Consider the following 21624-nt stretch of genomic DNA (forward strand, 5'->3'; position numbering starts at 1 on the left):
TATCTTCCTTCCTCCCAGTCTACCTCTGCCCACTCCACTGCCCTTCAGACCCCTCCGTAGCCTGGGCCGCACCGGGAGTCCAGGTCACCTCCCCTGGATCCTGAGGTCCTGCGTTTAATTTATTCTTCTCTGCTCAGTCCTCCTGATCACACTGACTGCGCTGCAGCTCCTCGCACGCGGAGAGGGCGGTTGGGAAACAGCCAGGAGCCAAGGGCTGCCGGAGGCAGAGCGAGTCCTCCACGAACGTGCCCTCGCCCGCCTTACAGGGGCTGGGGCCGCCTGCCAGCGTCGGGGTGCTCAGGGTCTCCTCGGCTGCCACTTCTGTGCGAAAAGGGGCTACAGAAGCAGTGGAGCTCCTCATGCACTGGATGTCTGGGCCTGATGTCGGTTACAGAGTCCCTCCACCAGTATAGGTCCCTGGTAAATGACAGGGGTGTCCAGCGGAGCCGTAGCAGAAAGAGAACAAAAGCTCTTAGCCTTTGGTTGGGCTGCACGAAAACCAGATCCTAGGGGACCTCTCCTTTTAGTTCAATACACATACATATGTACAAACCAAATCAAACAAAATAACAATAGTTATGGTAGAAAAAAGCAACCGTCCAGAGAAGTGGAATTCAGACCTTTCCTTCCCAGTCGATGGTTGAATCATTTGAGATCATTTAGGTACAAGGAAGTGTAGCGATGCGTTGTGTCTTTTGTTCTGAAACTCTTGATTAGTAAGTGTAGTGATGAAGGATGTTCCACCGCCCCTAACGGGCTCCAGTCCATCCAGAACTGAGAGACGGACCGAGGCCCAGGGGTCTGGAAGGTCTGGCGCCTCCAGAATCTCAGAAATTCCAGATTTGGAAGGATTAGGCTTTCTGCTGTGGAAACGCTTAATTCCTTTTCTCTGGACATTTTTGGAAGGCTTTCTGCTTTTTTAATCTCCTGACTTCTTGTTTGTGACCAAGTTCAAATTCCAGAGAGGGAAGCGGCCAATATGTGTGATTATTTCCTCTTGCACCAAGTGGAACTAAAAGAATGAACTTACTTCACTAGAAATAAATGTACCCTTTGGACCTTGAACTAAAATGAGTATGCACGGGCGCTTGGCCCCTTCTCTGTTTGTGCGGTAATTAAACACAAAGATGAGAGGAGATGTCAGAGGCATGCGTTCACGATCCTTTTTTAGATATAAGGCAGGAAAGAATAGAAGAATCTTAAAAAAAGATTCTTTTTGTCCTACGCTCTGGGCCAGGGATGGCTGCCTGGCGAAGAGGAAAGATCTTAGGACTTGAAGTCACCGGGGTCCACATTCTGGCTCAACAGTTAGGGAGCTGTGCAAACGTAAGCAAATCACTTCTCTGAGCTGCAGTTAAAATGGGGATAACAGAGCTTCACAGAGTTGTTACAAGGATTGAAAGAGACAAGGTTCGGGAAGCTTTTCACACAGGGCCCCGCACAGGGCAGGCTTTCACTAAATGGGTGTCATTATCATCATACTATTATTATAATAAGACAATGCCAATGACACAGAAACCCTCGAATGCCGGAGTGAACTCACTGCTGGGCAGCTCAATGCTCAGAGGGCTGATGTAATTAAGACCCTTGCCTTGTGTTTCCGGGCAGCCGGGGGCAGGGGGCTTTCGGGCTGTGTGTCTCACCCTTGCTGTTTCCCTCAGGTGATCTCCTCAGCGTCCTGGACTTTCCGTTCCTGTATTTCTACAGATTCCATGGCAGTTGCTGTGCCAGGTAATCTTAACTCGGAAAACCCCTCGCGCTGCGGATTTGTATGTTTCTGTACTACCAGCTGTGTCTTCGTGAAGCCCCGGGTCACTGTCTGTTATCTGAATGAGCGTCAGAGGAAAGTGGTGTCTGGTACAGGTGAGGAAGTTGCCCCGTCGGCCATCAGAGGGTTGTTATGAACGTTCTCAGGTGCTCAGGGCTGGCCTGGGACCTGCGAGGTCCCCTGTCCTGAAGAATTTTCTCGGCCAGGGCAGTGGTTTTCAGACTTGCAGAAGAGAGAGAATTCTCCCCCTTTTTTATTTTTTTCCCCCACAAGCAATTCTTAAACAGAACTTCAGCATATAAAAATGATGACACTGACTCAGTTTAAGGGAAGATTTGGGTACAGAATCACACCCTGTCAGCATCTACCTTGATTTCTCTCTTGTTTCTAAAGGGCAGCCTCCAAAAAATTTTGACTGAACCCTAAGACTCTGAGAGACAGATTTTGAAACCAATGACTAGGAATTGTCTAGACCACAAGGTGATCGTTAATATTTGGCCTTGGGAAGTATCAGAGATGTGGACCAATTAGATGGATACATTTAGATACAAAGAGGTTCATCCCCATCCTACCCCACCCCTGTCCTGCCATGACCCCCACTTCACTTGACTGTATTGTGCTGAGGAATGGAAAGGCTTCTGTGGACAGTCTCAAAGCATGGATTCTGATGTGGTCGAAAGACCACACTTGGGTTGAATTTCAGCCTTGCTGTTTGCTAATTTGTGTCTTTGGGCAAGTTATCCTACTTCTCCCAAACCTTAGTTTAGTTTTCTCATCTGTAAAACGGAAAGATAATACTAATACAGGGTGATTGTGTGTATTAAATAAGGTCCACGAAGCTCAAATCATCTTGCCCGGCTCAGCAAATGATGGGCATTATTATTATCTGTAGATAAAATGTCAACAGACCAGAAGCAATTGCTACATAAAAGCCAGACCACCTATTTCCACCCAAAAGAGAGTGTGTCTTGTGAAGCAGTGATTCTTCACAGAGAGTTAAAGAGCTGATATGCAGCTAGGTGCTGTTTCTGATGGGGGTGTGTTAGGGCAGAAAAAAATCAGTATCATGGAGTTTGCATCTGCATTGGAGCCTCAGAACGATTTTTTTTATTTTCTTATCATTCTCAGAAAAGTTTCAGGAAAACACTGACAGAATTTGTCTTCTCAGTTCCTATCCATTTGGTCAGGACTTGTCACTTGCCCATTAGCTAGGATTGTGTGGCAGGAGTGTCAGTGCCACCCTGGTGCCTGCGGACTTGCTCCCCTTTGGGCCTGCTTCTTTGGCCGCGTGGGTGGCCAGGGTGCCAAGGGGGCCGCCAGGTTTGGTTATGTGGAGCAGAGCATCACGGTTCATAGCCCGTTGGTGATGGCTTTGTGGGGTGACCTTTTTTTTTTTTCTTGGCCACGCCGCGCGGCTCGCAGGATCTTAGTTCCCTGACCAGGGATCGAACTTGTGCCTCCTGCAGTGGAAGTGCAGAGTCTTAACCACTGGACCGGCAGGGAAGTCCCTGTAGGGTGACCTTCTGCCTCCATTTCTGCCCCTTTTAATCTGCAAGTTTTTCTAATCCAACATGAAAACTCAGGTTTTTTTTTTTTAATTTGAAAGATTTGGAAATCTTTATCTGAATTGGTTTAACTCTCTATTACATTCTACCTCTGGCTTACCCTCTTTTAAGAACGTGGTGCTTTTCCCCACATCATCTCGTGACTCCCCCATAACTGTATCTCAGACTAAGAGCTGTCACCTTCAGAGGTCCTGGGGGAGCTCAGGAGGGGTCGTGGAGGCCTGAGGGGTCAGTGGTAGCCGTGGCCTGGAGACCCCATGAATAGGGAGCCCCAGGCTCCTTCACTCCTGGGGTCTGCCCAGTGCTCTTACCCCTCCACAGCAAGGGGTAGACAAGCTGGAAGTGGAAGACACAGATGAGGGAGTTGAGGGAGGGACCCATGAGTCATTTAGAAATGATTCACCGACATGCAAGTCAGGTGATGGGAAAGAGTCATGGACGCTTTCAGGAGCGTGTTGGTCACAAGCCAGGGTCGCTCAATCCTAGCAGAGTCTGTGCTGAGGGCAAGGGTCAGCGTGGAACTGTGCCCTCCTCTGGCCAGGGATGGAGAGGACAGGAGAAGCGCAAAGGGGACCGAGGTATGGGGGATGGGACAGGCACCTGTTGGGGATGCAGGGGGTGGACACCACCAAGAGGAGCCCCGGAGGGCCGGCTACCTCACTGTTCTCTACCAGCCTCGCGACCTTGGGCACCCAGAGCTTCTCACTCCATCTCTCTGGCCGAGAGCACATTTCCACGCTGAGGTCTGCAGGGCCGTGGAGAGTTTCGGAAGAGCCAGGAAACCTGGGCTCTAATTACGCCTGTGACCCCGTTTGCTTGTTAATAAAGTGAGACTTGGGGCTGGGGAACCTTTCTGTTCTGAAAATCTCTGATTTCCATAAAATAGGATGAAGAGCGCTGTGCTTATTCCTGCTTTAAGGCCACAGAACCGAACCTGGGGCAAGAAAACAAGGGAAAAAAATGGGGATTTGGTCAAGGTTACGAGGGTCGGTGAGCACAGCCAGGAATAGAATCCTGGGTCACTTGATTTCCAGCTTCCTGGTTCCCCACAGGGGCTCCTTGTGAGGGTGACTCAACGCCTTAATCAGCGCGGCCAAGGCTCCCATGACTGCAAGTGCAGACCTGTGCAAACTTTGTGGGTAGTTAGGCCAAACAGGCTGAAATATAGAGAGAGGAAACCTAATCCCTGTCCCTGGTCCTGCCCCAAGAATGTGGCTGTGACCTAATCGAATCTAATGAAATGAAGGCGCACATTTCTGTGAAATTTGGCCTTAGGTGCGTTTAAGTCAATTCAACCTGCTTCCAAGTACACCTGCCAAACATTTATGTAATACATGCTATGGTCAGGGCACCTTATTTGGCTCTGTTGGGGAATATGGAGAAGCCCAAGATTGGGCCCCTCCCTCTCAGGGCTCATGATCTGGGTGGGAGCCATACCCCAGCACCTATAATAGAGGTCAGATGGCAGTCTGGCATCTGACACCCTGGAGCTACAAAGGAGGAGGTATGTAGAGCTCCAAACCTCCGGATAGCCCCCCGACGTGCTGTCCAGCCTCAGGCTCCCTTGGGAGGTGAGGGCTCTTTCAGACATCATTCCCAAAGTATAGCGTCTGTGTAGGTCACCCTGCTTTGGGGGACTTCTGTTATGCAGCCCTCCCCTTTAGGTTCTTACCTTGAACCAAGGGGCCAGTCCAGACCCTCTGACTTCATACGGCGAGTGTTTCTTTGGAAGTCTTTTCCTAACAGTTTGTTCTGCTTGAAAAAAAAGATGAAGCTCTACCTTGGCAAGCACCCAGCTCCAGAAGTAATATAGGAGGAAGCAGGCGATACTGTCCTCCAGATTTTTTTTCTTTCTTTCATGATTTAGCCAGAGATCTCCCAAATTTCTATACCCACTCCCTGCCTCCAGGGCAATGATCTCTTCATAGCTCCTTAGCATAGTAGAGCTTCATGGGTTTTTAAATTTTGGGTATTTTTATCCAGAGATCACTAGAAAACAGAATGAGATAGGGGTGGTGTAATAACTAAATACCGACTAATTTTTGTAACAGGAAGTAGTTAGCTACTGGCTATAGGAAGGCAAGTCTCACTAACAAAAGTATATTTTCTCCTTCCAGTGGATTTTTAGGATTCTTTCTCATGGTCAGCACAGTGAAGCTAAAAAGCCTTATGACCCCAGGGCAGTGTGCAGCCTGGATTTTCTTTGCTAAGGTAAGAGACAGGGGAGGGGTGGGAAGAATCCATCTCAGGAGCCCTTGTGTCCAGTGTTCTCAGAGTCAGGTTGGTCTTCACGGAGTCATCTCTAGTCCCTGGCCCTGAGCCTGATCCTTCGCTTGTTCAGGTAACAATTTCTGAGGGTTTCTGCGTATTTTATCAGCATGACATACTGATCTCTATCACATTCCTGGAAGGTGACCTGAGTATGCCCCTTAATTTCCCAGAGCCTTAATTTTCCCATCTGAAAAAGAGAGGTTTTGCCAAAACAAAACAAAACACCTCTAAGCCTTCTCTTGCTCGAAGAGACTGGACCCCCGGATGCATGGGGCAGTTCTTATCTTCCTTCCTGGGAGCTGTGAGGGTGTCCAGAGCTCCAGTGACTTGCCCAGAAGGTCTCAGCCCGTCAGAGGCAATTGAAAAAGGAAAACAGACAGATGGCCTGATAGGGGGGACTCTGATGGACCATTCAAAAAAGGGACTAATAAAAATGCCCAGCGTGTATTGACCATGGTTGAAGCATAAGACAGAGAGGTGGGAAAATAAGAAGGAGCAGAAAAATCAGCTCTGGGATGCAGGATCTTAATGCTTTGGGGCTAGCTCTTTCTAGCATTTTCTAGCATTTCATTTCCCTAAAGTCTGTGAAGGAGTCAAGTTACAGTGCCCTAGGTGTGCTTCCACTGAGTGAGATTTCTTAATTAATTTAATCTAATACAGTAATCATTTAAACTTGTGCCTTTAGCCATCTTTATGTTTGTTGGCTGAATTTTTCCCCCCAGAAAGCAAAAACAAACGTTTTTATTTGAAAGTAAGATTTCACAGCGATGTTTCCACCTGCATTGTCTACTTTCTAATAGCATTAATGATTCACATTCCAGAAAAATGTAAAGATTGGCTGTGATACTGACTTAGAGCATGACAGAATGACGAGGTTGATAAATCCTCTCCCCCAGAAGCAACTAGAAAGCTGGAAAAAGACTGTCAAAGATATCCATTTCAGCTCTCTAAAAATTGACCAAAAGCACACAACAAACTGAGAGGCATTTGTTCATGAAAACTCCTAAACTTCGGGTAGGAACAGCATGAGTTAGTGGTGCTCTTGCTTTAGGTTGCTCTCATTCCCTTCTCCCCATCTCTGTAAGTATTCTCTTTCAACCAGAGCAGGGCAGGCTGTGTAAACCAACAGGCTTGCTGCTGCTTCCAGAAGGGGCTCACCCTCTTTGGAGTATTGTCAGGTAAAGGGGCCGTCTAGGTGGTAAATGAACAGGAAGTTCCACTAGCTTGAGTTTACCTCTTTGGGGCAAGCAATGGACCAGTGGTCTAGCTGGGGACTTACCAGGTAGTTCTGGGAGGTGAGACAGCCATCAGGGGCTTGCTAGCTCTCCATAAATGCCAGATTTACCTTAGTCTATGTGCATGAGCAGCACAGAGATGGAGGATGCCCAAGACACGTACACGTCCCTGGTCAACAGAGCCTGTGTGCACACACAGAGGAGACGTGAGAGACCAGCAGTAAGAAAAGCCGGGGCAGACATGAAAACATCCTAAAGTTTGAATGTGCTCCCCAGCCCACATACAGAGTCAGAAGCAGAGAGAAAGCTTTCTGGCTTAAGGTGTTTGAGCAAAAGCTCTTGACTAGTCTTTGCCAGAACACTAAGCTATGCAGACTGGGGATGATCCCTAGGAAGACAGGCTTAAAAATAAAAGCAAGAAAAAAAATTGAGTGAAGACCGCAGCAATGATACCTTATATGGGAGACAGGCTTCACAGACTGAGTCCAGGCAAATTACTAAACAAGCAAAACAACAATGCCAATGAAAATGCTCTGGGAAAAAGTCAGAATCCAGCGTTGCTATACTATCTAAAATGTCCAGTACTCAGTGAAAATTAGGGCATTCAGAGAAACAAGAAAGCATAACCCATGCACAGGAAAAAGGCAGTCAATAGGAATTGTGTCTGAATGTCTATCCTCAGAGGTAGGACTTAGCAGAAAAAGACTGCAAAGCAGCTATTTAAATATGTTCAGACAGCTAAAGGAAACCATGTTTAAAGAATTAAAGGAAAGACTCAATGAATACAGAGTCTCAAAGAGGTAGAAATGATTTTTAAAAAACGAACCAAATGGAAATTCTGGAGTTGAAAAGTACAGTAACTGAGCCGAAATGAAAAATTCTCTAGAGGTACCCAGCAACATATTTGAGGGAGCAGAAGAAAGAATAAGTGAACTGGAAGGTGGAACAAAAGAAATTATTCAATCTAAAGAACAAAGACTTTTTAAAAATTGAAGAAATATGAACAGAGGCTCAGAGACCTGTGGGACGACATCAAGAATATCAACAAATGTATAATAAGAATTCCAGAAGAAGAAGAAAGAAGGTTAGACGAAAAAAAAAAGTGACAATCAGCAGATGACTTCTCATCAAATACAACAGAGGCCAGAAGGCAGCAGAAAAGAAAAAAGGTCTCAAATCAATAACCTAAGCTTGCACCTTAAGAAACAAGAAAAATAGGAACAAAATAAACCCAAAATGAGCAGCAGGAAGGATATGATAAAGTTCAAGGTGGAAAGTAATGAAATAGAAAACAGAAAAGCAATAGAGAAAATCAATGTTTGTTCTTTGAAAAATCAACAAAATTGACAAACCTCTAGCTAGACTGATGAAGAAAATAAGAAGATACAAATAATCAAAATTAGAAATGAAAGAAGGGACATCACCACTTATCCTATAGAAACTAAAAGTATTGTATAGTTTTATGCCAGCAAATAGATGATTTAGATGAAATGGACAAATTCCCCAAAGGCACAAAATAGGAAAATTGACTCAAGAATAAATGGAAAATCTGCATATGCTCATAACAAGTAAATAAATGTAAGTAGTAATTTAAAAATCTTTCTACAAAGAAAAGCCCAGGCCCAGTTGGCATTACTGATGAGTTCTATCACATATTTAGAGAAGAAATATTTTTTCTTTACAAATTATTTTAGAAAATAGAGGAAGAGGGAATAACTCCCAATTTATTCTGTAAGGTGAATTACCCTGATACTAAAGCCAGACAAAAAATTGTAAGAAAACTACAGACCAGCATCCCTCATGAACATAGATCTTTAACAAAACATTAGCAAACCAAATTTGACAACCTACAGGAAGGACTATACACAATGATCAAATGAGATTTATCACAGGAATGCAAAGTCGGTTTAACATGTGAAAATTAATATGTGATATTAATAAAATAAAGAACAGAAATACATGATCATGTCAATAGGTACAGAAAAATCATTTGACAAAATCCAACATCCATCCATGATAAAAACTCTCAACAAACTAGTAACAGAAGAGAACCTCCTCAGTTTAATAAAAGACATCTATGAAAAACCTATAGCTAGCATTATACTTAATGGTGAAACTGAATACTTTCCCCCTAAGATTGGGAGCAACACAACAATTTCACTCTCACCACTTCTATTCAACGTTATCCTGGAGGTTTCGGGCAGTGCAATAAAGAAAAAAAAATTGTTTGTACTCACAGATGACATTATCCTATACATAGAAAATCCTAAGGAATCTATAAAAACCCTAATTGAACTAATAAATGATTTCTCAAGGTCTCAGGGTGCAAGATCAGTTGTAGTTTTATGTATTAATAATGAACAGTCATGTGCAAAAAAATGAAATTAAGGAAACAATTCCATTCACAATAGCATCAAAAAGAAAAAAATACTTAGGAACTTAACAAAGAGGTGTAAGATTTATACACTGAAAACTATGAAACCTTTCTGAGAGAAATTAAAGAAGATCTCAATAAATGGAGAGACTCAATATTGTTAAGATGGAAATTCTTCCTAAATTGTACAAATTCACAAACTGATCCTAAAGTTTATTTGGAAATGCAGTAGCCAAAACAAAAGAAAAACAAAGTTGGAGGACTTGAGCTACATAATTTGGAACTCACTATAAAGCTAGAATAATCAAGACATCTTGGTATTGGCATAAGGGTAGACATTAAGGTCTATTGATTTTCTTTTTTTCTTTTTAAGGGTGTCAATGTATTTTTTTTAAGATTTTATTTTATTTTATTTATTTATTTGGTTGCACTGGGTCTTAGTTGCGGCTCACCGCCTCCTTAGCTGTGGCATGCAAACTCTTAGTTGCGGCATGCAAACTCTTAGTTGCGACATGCGTGTGGGATCTAGTTCCCTGACCAGCGACCAAACCCAGGCCCCTGCATTGGGAGCACGGAGTCTTAACCACTGCGCCACCAAGGAAGTCCCAAGGTCTATTGATTTTCGATAAAGGTGCCTAGGCAGTTCAATGGAGAAGGGGTTTTCTCTTCAGCAAATGAGGCTGTAACAGTCCGTATGCTGGGGAAAAAAAGTAGTTAGACCCTTGCCTTGCATTGTTAATTCAAGATGGATCATAGACCTAAATGTTAGAGCTAAAACCAGAATACTCTTAGAAGAAAACACAGGAAAAAATCTTAATGACCTTGGTTTAAGCAAAGAGTTCTTAGATATGACACCAAAAGCATGAGCCATAAAATAATTGATAAATTAGACTGCATTTGAGTTAAAATATTTTGTAATTCAAAAGACACCATTAAGAAAATGAAAAGATAAGCCACAGTCTAGGAGAAAATATTTGCAAATCATAATGGACCACTTATACATCAAAATGTGCTGACATTTGGAATACAACATAATTGTCCTTAGCAATACAGCCTTTCCCCCATGTCATTGCGACTCTACTGGGTGCCAGTATATTTAGAAAGTGACTCAAAAAGATGTTCCATTGGCCCAGAGGAGAATATGGATTCTGTGAAAAACTCACAGGCAGAGAGGTTAAACAGAAGGATGTGCAGGTGGGGAACCAGGAGGAAATAAATTTAGCTAGAGGAGGAGGAGAATGTAGAGGGGAAGGGAAGAACTGGGCATAGGAGAGTCAGATTATAGGTATCCCTAAAAGCCATGCCACAGAGACTACTGTGAACCTCAGAATGAGACTGACCAAGGGTAATGTTTTAAGCAGGTTAATATAGCGGCAGTGCTTAAGACAGATTGGAAATGACTTCCAACCGTTCAGAAGGGAGGTGAATCAAGGTAGTGATGGCAAGAAGAAAGGTGAAAGGTCAAACTTGACTTACAATTAGAAGGAAAATAAATTTTAAGTACACAACTTACCATATAATTGTTCTGTGATGTGATAAAAGAATTAGATAACAAAGACAAATCATTTTAGAACAGATGGGGGGATAGTTTGGACATAGGAATGATGGGTATGGAAGGTCACAAATGGCTCCAAGGTTTGTAGCTAGAGACATGGGAAATCCATGGCATTACAGACAGAAATGGGGGTGATTGTGAAAGAACATCTTTGGGGAGGAAAGCTGGTGATATACATTTTAGACAAATGTGTATGGTGATAAAACATCTACATGGAGCTCTTTTTTGTTGGAAACATGGGGTCAAATGTAGGCAAGGGCTTGGAGCTCTGCATGTCCATTTGGGCTTCGCCTGTAGAAAGGTGGAGTTGAAATCAAGAACATGTGTAAATTGATGAGCTCACTGAGAGAGTGAAAGAATTTGGGGAGAACAGAGAAGAGGCTTACAACTTAGCTTGGGCGATACTTAGATGCCAGGGACCAATAATGAGCAGGAGAGAGAAGTAATAGCCGGAAGGTAGAAGGGGGATCAGGAGAGTTCAGAGCGGGGAAGTCTAAGGGAGAATTTTAAGGAGTAAAGCAAAATGCCACCAAGAGGTCAAAGAGATCCGACTGAGAAAAGACTAGAGCAAGGACTTTGCTGACCTTTGAGGAAACAGTTTTAGGCAAAGGGCAGGGGTCGGAGTGGGGCAAAAGCTGGATCAGAAATACTCAAGAATACATAAAAAGTGGATAGAAGATTGTGATTGGTGGTGGGTAGATCTAACGAAGACAACTTCTGTTCTAGGAAAAGAAGGACTTGGGCGTGCTTGAAACTGGAAGACACCTGTATACAGAGATTTCACGATGCTAGAGAATGAGGGGAAATTGGGAGAATAAGTTTCAAAGGGAAATGGAAAGAGTGTGGGGGGGTTAACTTTAGAGAAAATGAAAAGCCTTTATCCTGAGCCTTGGCAGAAGGGCGAAGATAGGAAGGAGGCTGTTCCTTGAGTCACGTGGCAGGGGAACTCGGATTTCAGGGGTTTCAGGGAAGGAAAGACTCTTCGGCTTTGATCACTATGTACCGAACCCCTCTAGTCCTCAGCTTTTTCATCCATAAAGCAAGGGGTCTGGACTAGAAGATCTAAAGATAGTTCAAAAACGTTGTGATGCGATCGAGCTCTGACAGTGCTGACTGTATCTGATACTTGGGACTGAACGCTGGTGGCATTTACATTCAGTTGTAGGATTATATATAATGATGACCTGCTGGGAACCATATCATTAACTGTCAGTGCCTACCTAATGAAACATGTGCCAGATTTAAAAAGTCATTAATAGAACCGATCAGAGGAAAGTAGGAAACCACTGAGCAATATGACCTTCTTCCATCGCTATTACCAAATCCCTTCTCTCATGGAAGATTAGGTATAAAGGCCATATGTGGTTAATTGGAATGTTTGTCCCTGTTCTTATTTGGAGTTTGGACAGTCACAGTTCATGCTTAGGGAATGGGGTTTCCCTTCCGGTTGCTGCTCGTGCTGGAGCTGCTCGTGCAGTCCAGGTGGAAGACGGGGCAGCCTTTTTTTTTTTGGTTGTATTTGAGAAATCTTTGCCAAATCTAAGGTCAGTAAGATTTTCCTTTATGATTTATTCTATATGTTTTATAGGTTTAGCTCTTTTTAAAATTAATTCATTAATTTCTTTATTTTTGGCTGCGTGGGGTCTTCGTTGCTGTGTGTGGGCTTTTCTCTAGTTGCGGCCAGCGGGGGCTCCTCTTCATTGCCGTGTGTGGGCTTCACATTGCAGTGGACTCTCTTGTTGCAGAGCACAGGCTCTAGATGCGTGGGCTTCAGTAGTTGTGGCGTGTGGGCTTCAATAGTTGTGGCTCGTGGGCTGTAGAGCGCAGGCTCAGTAGTTGTGGCGCACGGGCTTAGTTGCTCCGCGGCACGTGGGATCTTCCCGGACCAGGGCTCGAACCCGTGTCCCCTGCACTGGCAGGCGGATTCCTAACCACTGCGCCACCAGGGAAGCCCAGTGCAGCCTCCTGACATGGGGTCCCACGTGAGTCTTTGAACTTGGAGCGTGTGGTGGGTGTAGAAGTGGAGCAAGGAGGCAAGGAACAAGGGGTGAAATATTGCAAACTGAGAAAATTCTAGAACCTGACTCCTCAACGCTTCAAGAAAAAGGCAGAATGTATAAGAAGATAGACCACAAAGTGCTATGCAAACACAGAGCATTATGTAAAGTTACTTAAATCCCGACCAAGATTTAATTTTGACCTAGCTCTGAGTCCCAGCTCGGCCACACTTTCTAGGTGTGTTCTTCATTTTCTCATCTGTAAACAAGTATAATAATGTCTACCTTGCTAGAGGGTTGAATAATATTTAGACAGCCCTGGAATAGTGAGTGCCGGCAGCTGGCTGGCCCTCCTTGGCTCTGTCGACCACTAGTTTAATTCTTCCTCCAGATTAACCAGTGATTCCTGAGTCTGGATTTTCCATTTGTATTCGCTAGTTCTAGGTTATGAATTGAGTTGGGAACGGCCTATCTAGGCACTGCTCAGAATTCAGGGTGCAGGAGAACCAGCTCTCTCACCGTGTTTTTAATCAGGCATTCCCCAACAAAGGAAGCAATTGATGTACCATTCACAATGTTTTTAAACCTATATAAAGAGTCATTGATTCAGAACAGTTGCTGTGCCTGTGGAAATGTGTGTTTGTTGGTCTCCATGGAGACCACCTCTGGCTGTTCTGTGATCACTGGCCTTAATTATACCCAGGGTTGCCAGAGAGCCTGCAAAGCTGTCCCCATAACAACACATCCTTGTTAGTAAAAGGACCAAAGTCCTGAACTGTGTTTCCCATTTAGGAGTTTCTCTTAAAAGAGTTGAGAAGACTATACTGGTAAGTTTTAGCCTCTGTTTGATTCATCCTTATGAAGAACTCTTGAGTGGGTAGGAATTTCTCTTGAGTTTCGACCGCCTCTCTCTCAGGCTGTTTGGCCAGGTCTTGGGAGCATGGCCTGACATCTTTCTTTTTCCAGTGACATCTTGACATTTCTCTTGACCTATTGCCAAGATATTGAATTAAGAAGGAGGCTTGGCTAGTGAGTTTACTAGATAAAATTCAACCTGTTTTAAATATAGGATGTACTTGTAAAAGTGTCCTCAACAGATGCTGTCAGGGTTTGATGTTCGGAATTTTCAAATGTCTCCCAAGACCATGGGTGAAATGCTTGCTGTTTCTGGTGGAATTTTAAAAAAAGAAATAAAAGAAGCTTAGTGTCTTTTATATTGGAATCACACAGATTTTATGACTTCTAAATAACATAATATTTTTCTCCACTGAATTTTTATTAGATATATTTGTAGAGAAGTTCCAGAGCTTAACGTGAAGTCACACCTTGAATTTCTGAGGAGGTGACAAGTAAACAAATCTTCCAGCTTCTGGAATCTGACTTAGATTCAATTTCTGGTGCATGCAAACATGCATGCGTGAGCGTACACACACACACACACACACACACACACACACACACACACACACACACACACACACTCAAGAACAGACTACAGACAAGTCCTGGAAGTATAGTTAACGATCCCCATCATGTTTCGCTTTCATTAGGTCTAGTCTATGCTGAACAGTGTTAGTTCTCCTCCGCCTTCTACTTCCTGCTCCGTTACTACTCTTCTCCTTTTTTTAATTTTTTTTTTCTTTTTGATACGCGGGCCTCTCACTGTTGTGGCCTCTCCCGTTGTGGAGCACAGGCTCCGGACGCGCAGGCTCAGCGGCCATGGCTCACGGGCCTAGCAGCTCCGCGGCATGTGGGATCTTCCCGGACTGGGGCACGAACCCGTGTCCCCCGCATCAGCAGGCGGACTCTCAACCACTGCACCACCAGGGAAGCCCTCCTTTTTTAAAAAAAACCAGTTTTATAGAAATTTAATTGTCATATAACATTGTGTTAGTTTAAGGTACACAACCTTAATATTGGTGGTTGATATTGGTATATATTACAAAATGGTATATATTACAAAATAAATATACAAAATAAATATTACAAAATAAATATACAAAATGGTATATATTACAAAATATATTTTGTATAAATATTGGTATAATATACAAAATGGTATATATTACAAAATAAATATACAAAATAAATATTACAAAATAAATATACAAAATATATTGGTATATATTACAAAATATTAGTGGTTGATATTGGTATATATTACAAAATGATCACCACAATATATTTAGTTAACATCTCTCAGCTCCCATAGTTACAAAAAAATATGGAATGCTTCATGAATTTGCATGTCATCCTTCTCTGTATCATTCTGGTTTTAGTATATGTGCTGCTGAAACGAGCACAGTTACTTCTTTTTCTTTATCATCGTCATCTTCATCATCTCCATCACCATCTGTTGGGTGTGCAGAGCCTGTTGCTGTCTTTCCTCCCCTCCTGGATGGTAAAAGGCAATCACAAAAGAGAAGGCCACTTCTCTCAGTCTGCTATTTGCATTTCTTCCCATTTTCTCAGTTTCTTAAGACTCCACACTCCTTTCTGGGGAGCAGCTTCCTATTTTTTTAAATTTACTTCTTCGAGCTGTTCTTCAGCACCTTGATGTGTAGTAGCATGGTCCGATGAAAATAAATGATCAAACCCAATGAAGCTGTGCTGTCATGTAATTTTTATGTTGAAAGAATGAGCTTACAAAATTATGACTGTTTTCCTAATTAAATCATTTTTCTTTTTCACAGTCTAAGCGGCTAGGGCAATGAAAATAATTTTCATTGGAAAATGAAAACCTAGAGGCAGCAGCATACTTTCCTTTACGGTCTCTAGCTGGGCAATAATAACATGTCTATGTCTTTCCATGACATCACCACTGAAGCGACAGGAACGTGAAATAGCAAGTTCAGGAGCTTCTCTGTGTTTGTTGAGCTGTATGGAAACAGTCAGCAAGAAGCTGGTTATCTGGGAATGATTCATTTATAAGCAAGGTTTTCCCAGAGGACACATGGGAGGGGAAATACAGTTTTGGATTAAAGGGAAAAAACTTAAATTCCATTTCCTATTGTCAAAATAATTCCTAAGGAAGTGAGTGATGTTAATGGACATTTTGCTATTTCGGATAAGGTTGTTGTTTTTCTTGTTTCCGATTATGAACTCCTAATTTTTTCTGGGCTATTTTTAGTGCCATTGATCAGCACAATGTTCTGTACTGCAAAAATATGATAACGATTCTGGATTTCTCAACTTTTGACCTGAATGAATTTGCTTTAAAGGAAATGCCCGGAATTTCTGTAAATGTTCTGACTGCAAGGTTTATAGGAGTGCTGTCAGTATCCAAGACAATTTATAACACCTAAATTAAAGTGATTTTTTGCAACACAAAGGCCAGTTAATTGGGAAAGTTTACAAAGCCTCCGCTGGGGGGATGAATCAATGTGTCCTTGGTTCACTGTAGGATAGCCTCAAATAAATGAGTGCCAAGTGAATGCTTAAACACACTGATCTTATTTTACACATCTTGGCAGGTTTGTGCACTCATGTCAGAAACAAAGGTGCAATCCCACATGTATCTCTTGAAGTTACCTTCCACTGCCCCCAGGGATGCTCTTGTAATGTGAATATTCCTTCCCTTAATTGTGCCATTAATCCAGTTTGAGTTCACCTTTCCTTATGAAGATCTTCTATCCCAATCACTAGAACTAAGTCCCCCGAGGTATGGCCGGACATGGGGTAATTAGCAAGGAGCATTTCATGGCCTGTATGTGCCCAAACCAGAGCGCAAGCTTCAGGCAGCAGCAACTGCCCGTGTCATTAGAGAATGAGCAGGCGTTAATCAGAGCTCAGAAAAGGAAGCAGTTTTGGGGAAATCTGAAGAAGCAGAGTTTCATTATGGGACAGCTAAGTTTTGACACATAATAGAAAGGAATGACATGTGGATCTGAAAGGCTTAGTAGGTATTTACTTGGTGCCATTTTGTGAAAATAGCTCTTCTCTCCCACTGTGCCTTAGAGACATCTTGGTGGCCTGGCCCCCCGGGGCCCCCAAGTACCCCATCGGATCCCGCCCCACGCTCGTTCTCCTGTTTTATCCCCCAGAGTGGAATTTGCTTATAGATAGTCATTTGCTCATTTTTTTCCTGTTTAAAATGTACTCCCTTACAAAAAGTCGTCCAAACTGGCTTTTCCCCTCCTGACTCTGCATCGTCACTTTGAACTGACCCAGTGGTTCTTTAGGTTAAGATTTCTGATGCTTTTGCTTTTCTGTAAGTAGACTGCATCTAACTGGAAGGCCAGGCAGTTAAGTACAAGCAGGTGTGCTTGTTTATGTGACTCCAGAATCTCCAGTCTGTTAGTCAAATATGTGGCAGGAAAGGTTTTTTTCAGTCAATAATGAATTGCCTGATACCATGTAAACTAGCGTTAGATTGTGTTCGTAGTTTTATTTGATTGTTTCTGTGCATATCTGGGTGGTTTTGGGGGGTAGATTATGAGGGGAATAGGCTCTCTCTGTCTACATTTCCACATCTGTCTTCTTGTCATGTGACTTCTGGGGGTGCCCTGGGGGATACAAAGAGACACCTCTCCTTCAGTTATTTGGAATGAACTCCTTTTCTAACTTCTCGAATGTTCTAGCTATCTGTGAAGGACGAAACATATAAAGTGTACTCCAGCAAAAGGGGAAATCGAGTAATTGCCAAAACCTTCTCTCCCAAAGTGTTGAGCTCCCAAATCCTAACTTTTAAAATTAATTAATTAAATCTTTTGGCTGCGTTGGGTCTTCGTTGCTGCGCGCGGGCTTTCTCTAGCTGCGGTGAGCGGGGTCTACTCTTTGTTGCAGTGCGCGGGCTTCTCATTGCGGTGGCTTCTCTTGCTGCGGAGCACGGGCTCTAGGCACGTGGGCTTCAGTAGTTGTGGCTCGTGGGCTCTAGAGCACAGGCTCCGTAGTTGTGGCGCACAGGCTTAGTTGCTCCGCGGCGTGTGGGATCTTCCCGGACCAGACATCAAACCCGTGCCCCCTGCATTGGCAGGCGGATTCCTAACCACTGAGCCACCAGGGAAGTCCCCCAAATCCTAACGTTTTAAGGGTGCACAGAGAGAAGTAAAAAGCTCTGAATGGTGTGGTCAAATGGCAGCAAACACCCGGCAATTTGGAATAGCAGTGCTGACACTGCTTACAGTAGGATTTCTAAGGTGGGAATGCAAGGCCTGAGGTTGTGAGGACATCTCTTACTCTCACTTGAAGGGAAAAACCAGCCCAGTTCTGAGCCCAGTGAACTGGTGCTTTTTCCACTGAAATATCCCTGCGCTGACATCTAGGTTGAGCTACGCTGTGTGAACCACTTGGATCCAATCGAGTCCTGCCGTTATCTTTTGTGAAGCCAGTCAGTTACTCTTATTTTCATGTTATCCTTGGGTGGTTGACTGTTCACTCTAAGAATTACACAATGCATGACTCCGTTTCAGTACTCATGCTTCTTTTTTTTTTGCGGTACGCGGGCCTCTCACTGCTGTGGTCTCTCCCGTTGCGGAGCACAGGCTCCAGACGCGCAGGCTCAGCGGCCATGCCTCACGGGCCCAGTCGCTCCACGGCATGTGGGATCTTCCTGGACCGGGGCACGAACCCGTATCCCCTGCATCGGCAGGCGGACTCTCAACCACTGCGCCACCAGGGAAGCCCCTTATGCTTCTTATGAGGGTTTTCTTTTCCCTAAAAAAAATTTTTTCAAGTTACTTTATAAGAAAATGTATATTCAGCAAGTTTATTCAGCAGAGATTTATAGAGTGACCTGTCATATTCCAGGCTAAGAAGCTGCAACAGCAGAGAGTAGTGACGAATAGCCCCACATTTTGGAGACAGAGAGAGCTGGATAAGAATCCCACTCTCCAGCAGTGTAACTTTAAAAAGATTCCTTTGCCTCTGTATGTATCCATTTTATCATATGTAAAATGGGAGTAACTGTATAACTTCACAGAAATATTGCAGGAATTCTATGAAGTAATGTATGTTGCGCAGTTAATGTTTGTTCGTGTTAATTGAAAAGAATGAGCTTTTCCCTTGCAGATGGAGGAACGTTTGAAACGCTCTTTGTATTTTGGATTTGGCTACAATTTGAGAACTTCTGACCTGTAGTTAGAGAACCTTTGCTTCTGCTTTGCTCCATTTTGTCATTCTAGTGTCAAGAGGAATTTAAAATTACTGGATTCAAGTGGCACCATGGGTTTTAAAGTTCTTTTTTCAATTTTTCAAGTAATTCGGGGAACCTAATTTATCATTTGGTGGAATATTTTGGAAGTCACAGGTGTTTATTTAAAAAAAAAAGAAAAAGGAAAAGAAGAAGGATCAATCCTAAAGATTGTTGGATGAGTCTTAAGTAGTGGAATGCAGCTTAGAGTCTGTGCCAGGTTGGTTGTAAGAGAATAGGGATTTGAGACAGAAGTGGTTTTAAATCTGATGTGGAACCACACACACACCACCCGCCCCAACCCAGGCCGGCTAAAAGTAAAGAGGCTGACAATAACAAGTGTGGGTGAGGGTGTGGCATAACATTTCTGGTTTAGAAAGCACTAAAGCTAAATAAGGTTTGTTATGACTGAGCAGCCCCACTCCTGGTGTACACTCAATTGAAAAATGAAGACGTATGCCCACAAGACATGTTCAGTGGTATGGAATTAGAGGCGATGGTTGCATGACTGTGACTATACTAAAGAAGCTATTGAATTGTACACTTTAACAGGGTGAATTTTATAGTATGTGCCCTCTATTTCAGTAAGACTGTTATTTTTTTAAAATCCATGATAGGAATATCCACAGTAGTTTTACTCATGACAGCCCCAAACTGAGGAAATAGACCGTACATCAAACAAGGAGAAATAAAGTTTGATCTCTCCATACAGTAGAATAGTAGACCGCAGTAAAAAAGAGCCTACAGCCACATAGGTGATTCAGATGTATTGATTGGGAAGGAACCTAGGTTCCTTCTCTGTCTGGTGGTGGTTACATGGGTGTTTCAAGGTGTAAACATTCAACAAGCCCTACACTTGAAATTCAAGCTCGTTGTGCATTTTACTGTATTTATGTTATAATTCAGTTTTTATTTTATTTATTTTTTTTTTTGCGGTACGCGGGCCTCTCACTGTTGTGGCCTCTCCCGTTGCGGAGCACAGGCTCCGGACGCGCAGGCTCGGCGGCCATGAATCACGGGCCTCTCACTGTTGCGGCCTCTCCCGTTGCGGAGCACAGGTTCCGGATGCGGAGGCTCGGCGGCCATGGCTCACGGGCCCAGCCGCTCCGCGGCACGTGGGATCTTCCCGGACCGGGGCACGAACCTGCGTCCCCTGCATCGGCAGGCGGACTCTCAAGCACTGCGCCACCAGGGAAGCCCATAATTCAGTTTTAAAAATCCTATGTGGGTGCTGCAGTGGTGCCATCCTCAGAAAGCACAGCTGAGCCTCCTCTCCTGCTGGTCCCTGGGAAGCCCAGGTGTTGGGTCCAGCAGACCCTCCCACCTCTGGCTTTGACCCTGTCTTTGCACTGCAGATGGTCTGGGCTTTCACTTACTGGGGAAACAGAAGAACCCACAGAGTGGTGCCTCAGTCTTCTGGGCGCCAGCCACCAGTTCTCTTGAATGTCATGGTTGGAGAGGGTTTCTAATCAATATTCAGCTCAGTGCCAATGTAAAGAAAGTGAGCTCAGGCTTCCTGGTAGCGTTGCAGAAGTATTTATTGGTCTGCTTCTGCTCCACAGGCTTTACCGTTTCTTCAGAGAAAAGCAGCCTCTGCTGAGCTGTCTCCTTGCTGGAGGCGGGCGGGGCTCCTGGCTGCACCGCCAGCTCCCTGCACTCAGACTTTCTGCTTCCTGTAATGGAACCCAGGCGAGGACCGTGGTGCAGATTTCTCTATTCTCAGCTTCCTAAATTGTACACGGGGTGTACCTTGTAAATGGCATGGGAACAAGACAAGACATTTTCTTCCCTCTGGGTCACTACACTGGGCCTCACTGTGGCAGTTGACAGGTTTCCTAAATTAACTGCTCTGTGCTTTTTTGAAACATATATTTGAATGTCTGTAACGATGTTTTCAGTTTAAACTTCGGAGACAGACTGACATTAAATGGCTTCTCCCAAGCAGTCCGTTTGCCTGCATCTTAGGGACACCCCTTGTGTGACTGACCATATGGACCTTCACGGCTGTGGCTACAGCCAAACTCCTGAGCTGCTTCCTCCCCTGCTACGTGTAGTCCCCTCCCCACTGCGTCAGTAGACATCTCTGGCGTGGACTTGGGGTCATAGCCTCATCTCTGCCTCCCTGTCTTTGTTTTCCCCCTATCTTCATCTCTCTTATCTACTTCCTACAGATGTTTTAAGTCTGTAAAGATTGTCTTTTTAAGCTTCTTGAAAATTCTCACTGGAGCAAGGAATGAATAAAATTCCCCCATCCCTTTCAAAGAAAAGGTGTAAGTGAGAGAATAAAACTCAGTCCCTGAGAAATAACTTTATAGATGATTCCTTTGTCTTAGGGAGGGGGAAACTGAAATCTAGAGAGGGGAACGGCCAGCCTGAGGTTAGTCAGTGAGTTTGTGACAGCAAGGGGACACTGGGGACTCTCAGAGTGCTGGCCCACTGCTCTCCCACGGACACGGCACAAGAACAGATTGGGATGAGCTCTTTTGAAGTCCAAGTCCAGACATGCTACATGCCCAGTCGTCCTGGACCCAGCTGCCCACGGTCTTTAAGGGAATAGGATTCCCATGGGAGTTTTTTCAATCCCTTGCTAGGAAAAAGCAGTTTCCAGCTACTGGTTTTTTCTTTCTCTTCAGGTTTCCTTCAGCTTTAATGGTGGCCTCCACCCAACTCACGCTTTGCATTTTCCGATAATACCCAGTGGCTTAGCATCTGTGAGTTTGTTCGTGCTG

The 21624-nt window shown here is 44.0% G+C and overlaps 1 protein-coding gene and 1 long non-coding RNA gene across 9 annotated transcripts in view; both read left to right on the plus strand.

The window, feature by feature from the left end:
* LOC125961273 (uncharacterized) overlaps nt 1-21624 on the plus strand; it is a 217981-nt gene that overhangs the window by 114491 nt on the left and 81866 nt on the right. The gene's annotated exons all lie outside the window — the stretch shown is intronic.
* Nucleotides 1-21624, plus strand: part of TMEM241 (transmembrane protein 241) — a 219716-nt gene that overhangs the window by 60005 nt on the left and 138087 nt on the right. For all 8 annotated transcript variants that reach the window (XR_007471730.1, XR_007471731.1, XR_004485311.2 and 5 more), the window contains 2 exons: nt 1662-1731; nt 5451-5544. Coding sequence is in view for 5 of the 8 variants with exons in the window: in XM_033435331.2 (XP_033291222.1) it covers nt 1662-1731; nt 5451-5544 (164 nt within the window). In the remaining 3 variants the exon portion in view is untranslated. The remainder of the gene's footprint in view (nt 1-1661; nt 1732-5450; nt 5545-21624) is intronic.

This window comes from Orcinus orca, chromosome 15 (genome assembly GCF_937001465.1).
Source record: "Orcinus orca chromosome 15, mOrcOrc1.1, whole genome shotgun sequence".
NCBI classification, from domain to species: Eukaryota; Metazoa; Chordata; class Mammalia; order Artiodactyla; family Delphinidae; genus Orcinus; species Orcinus orca.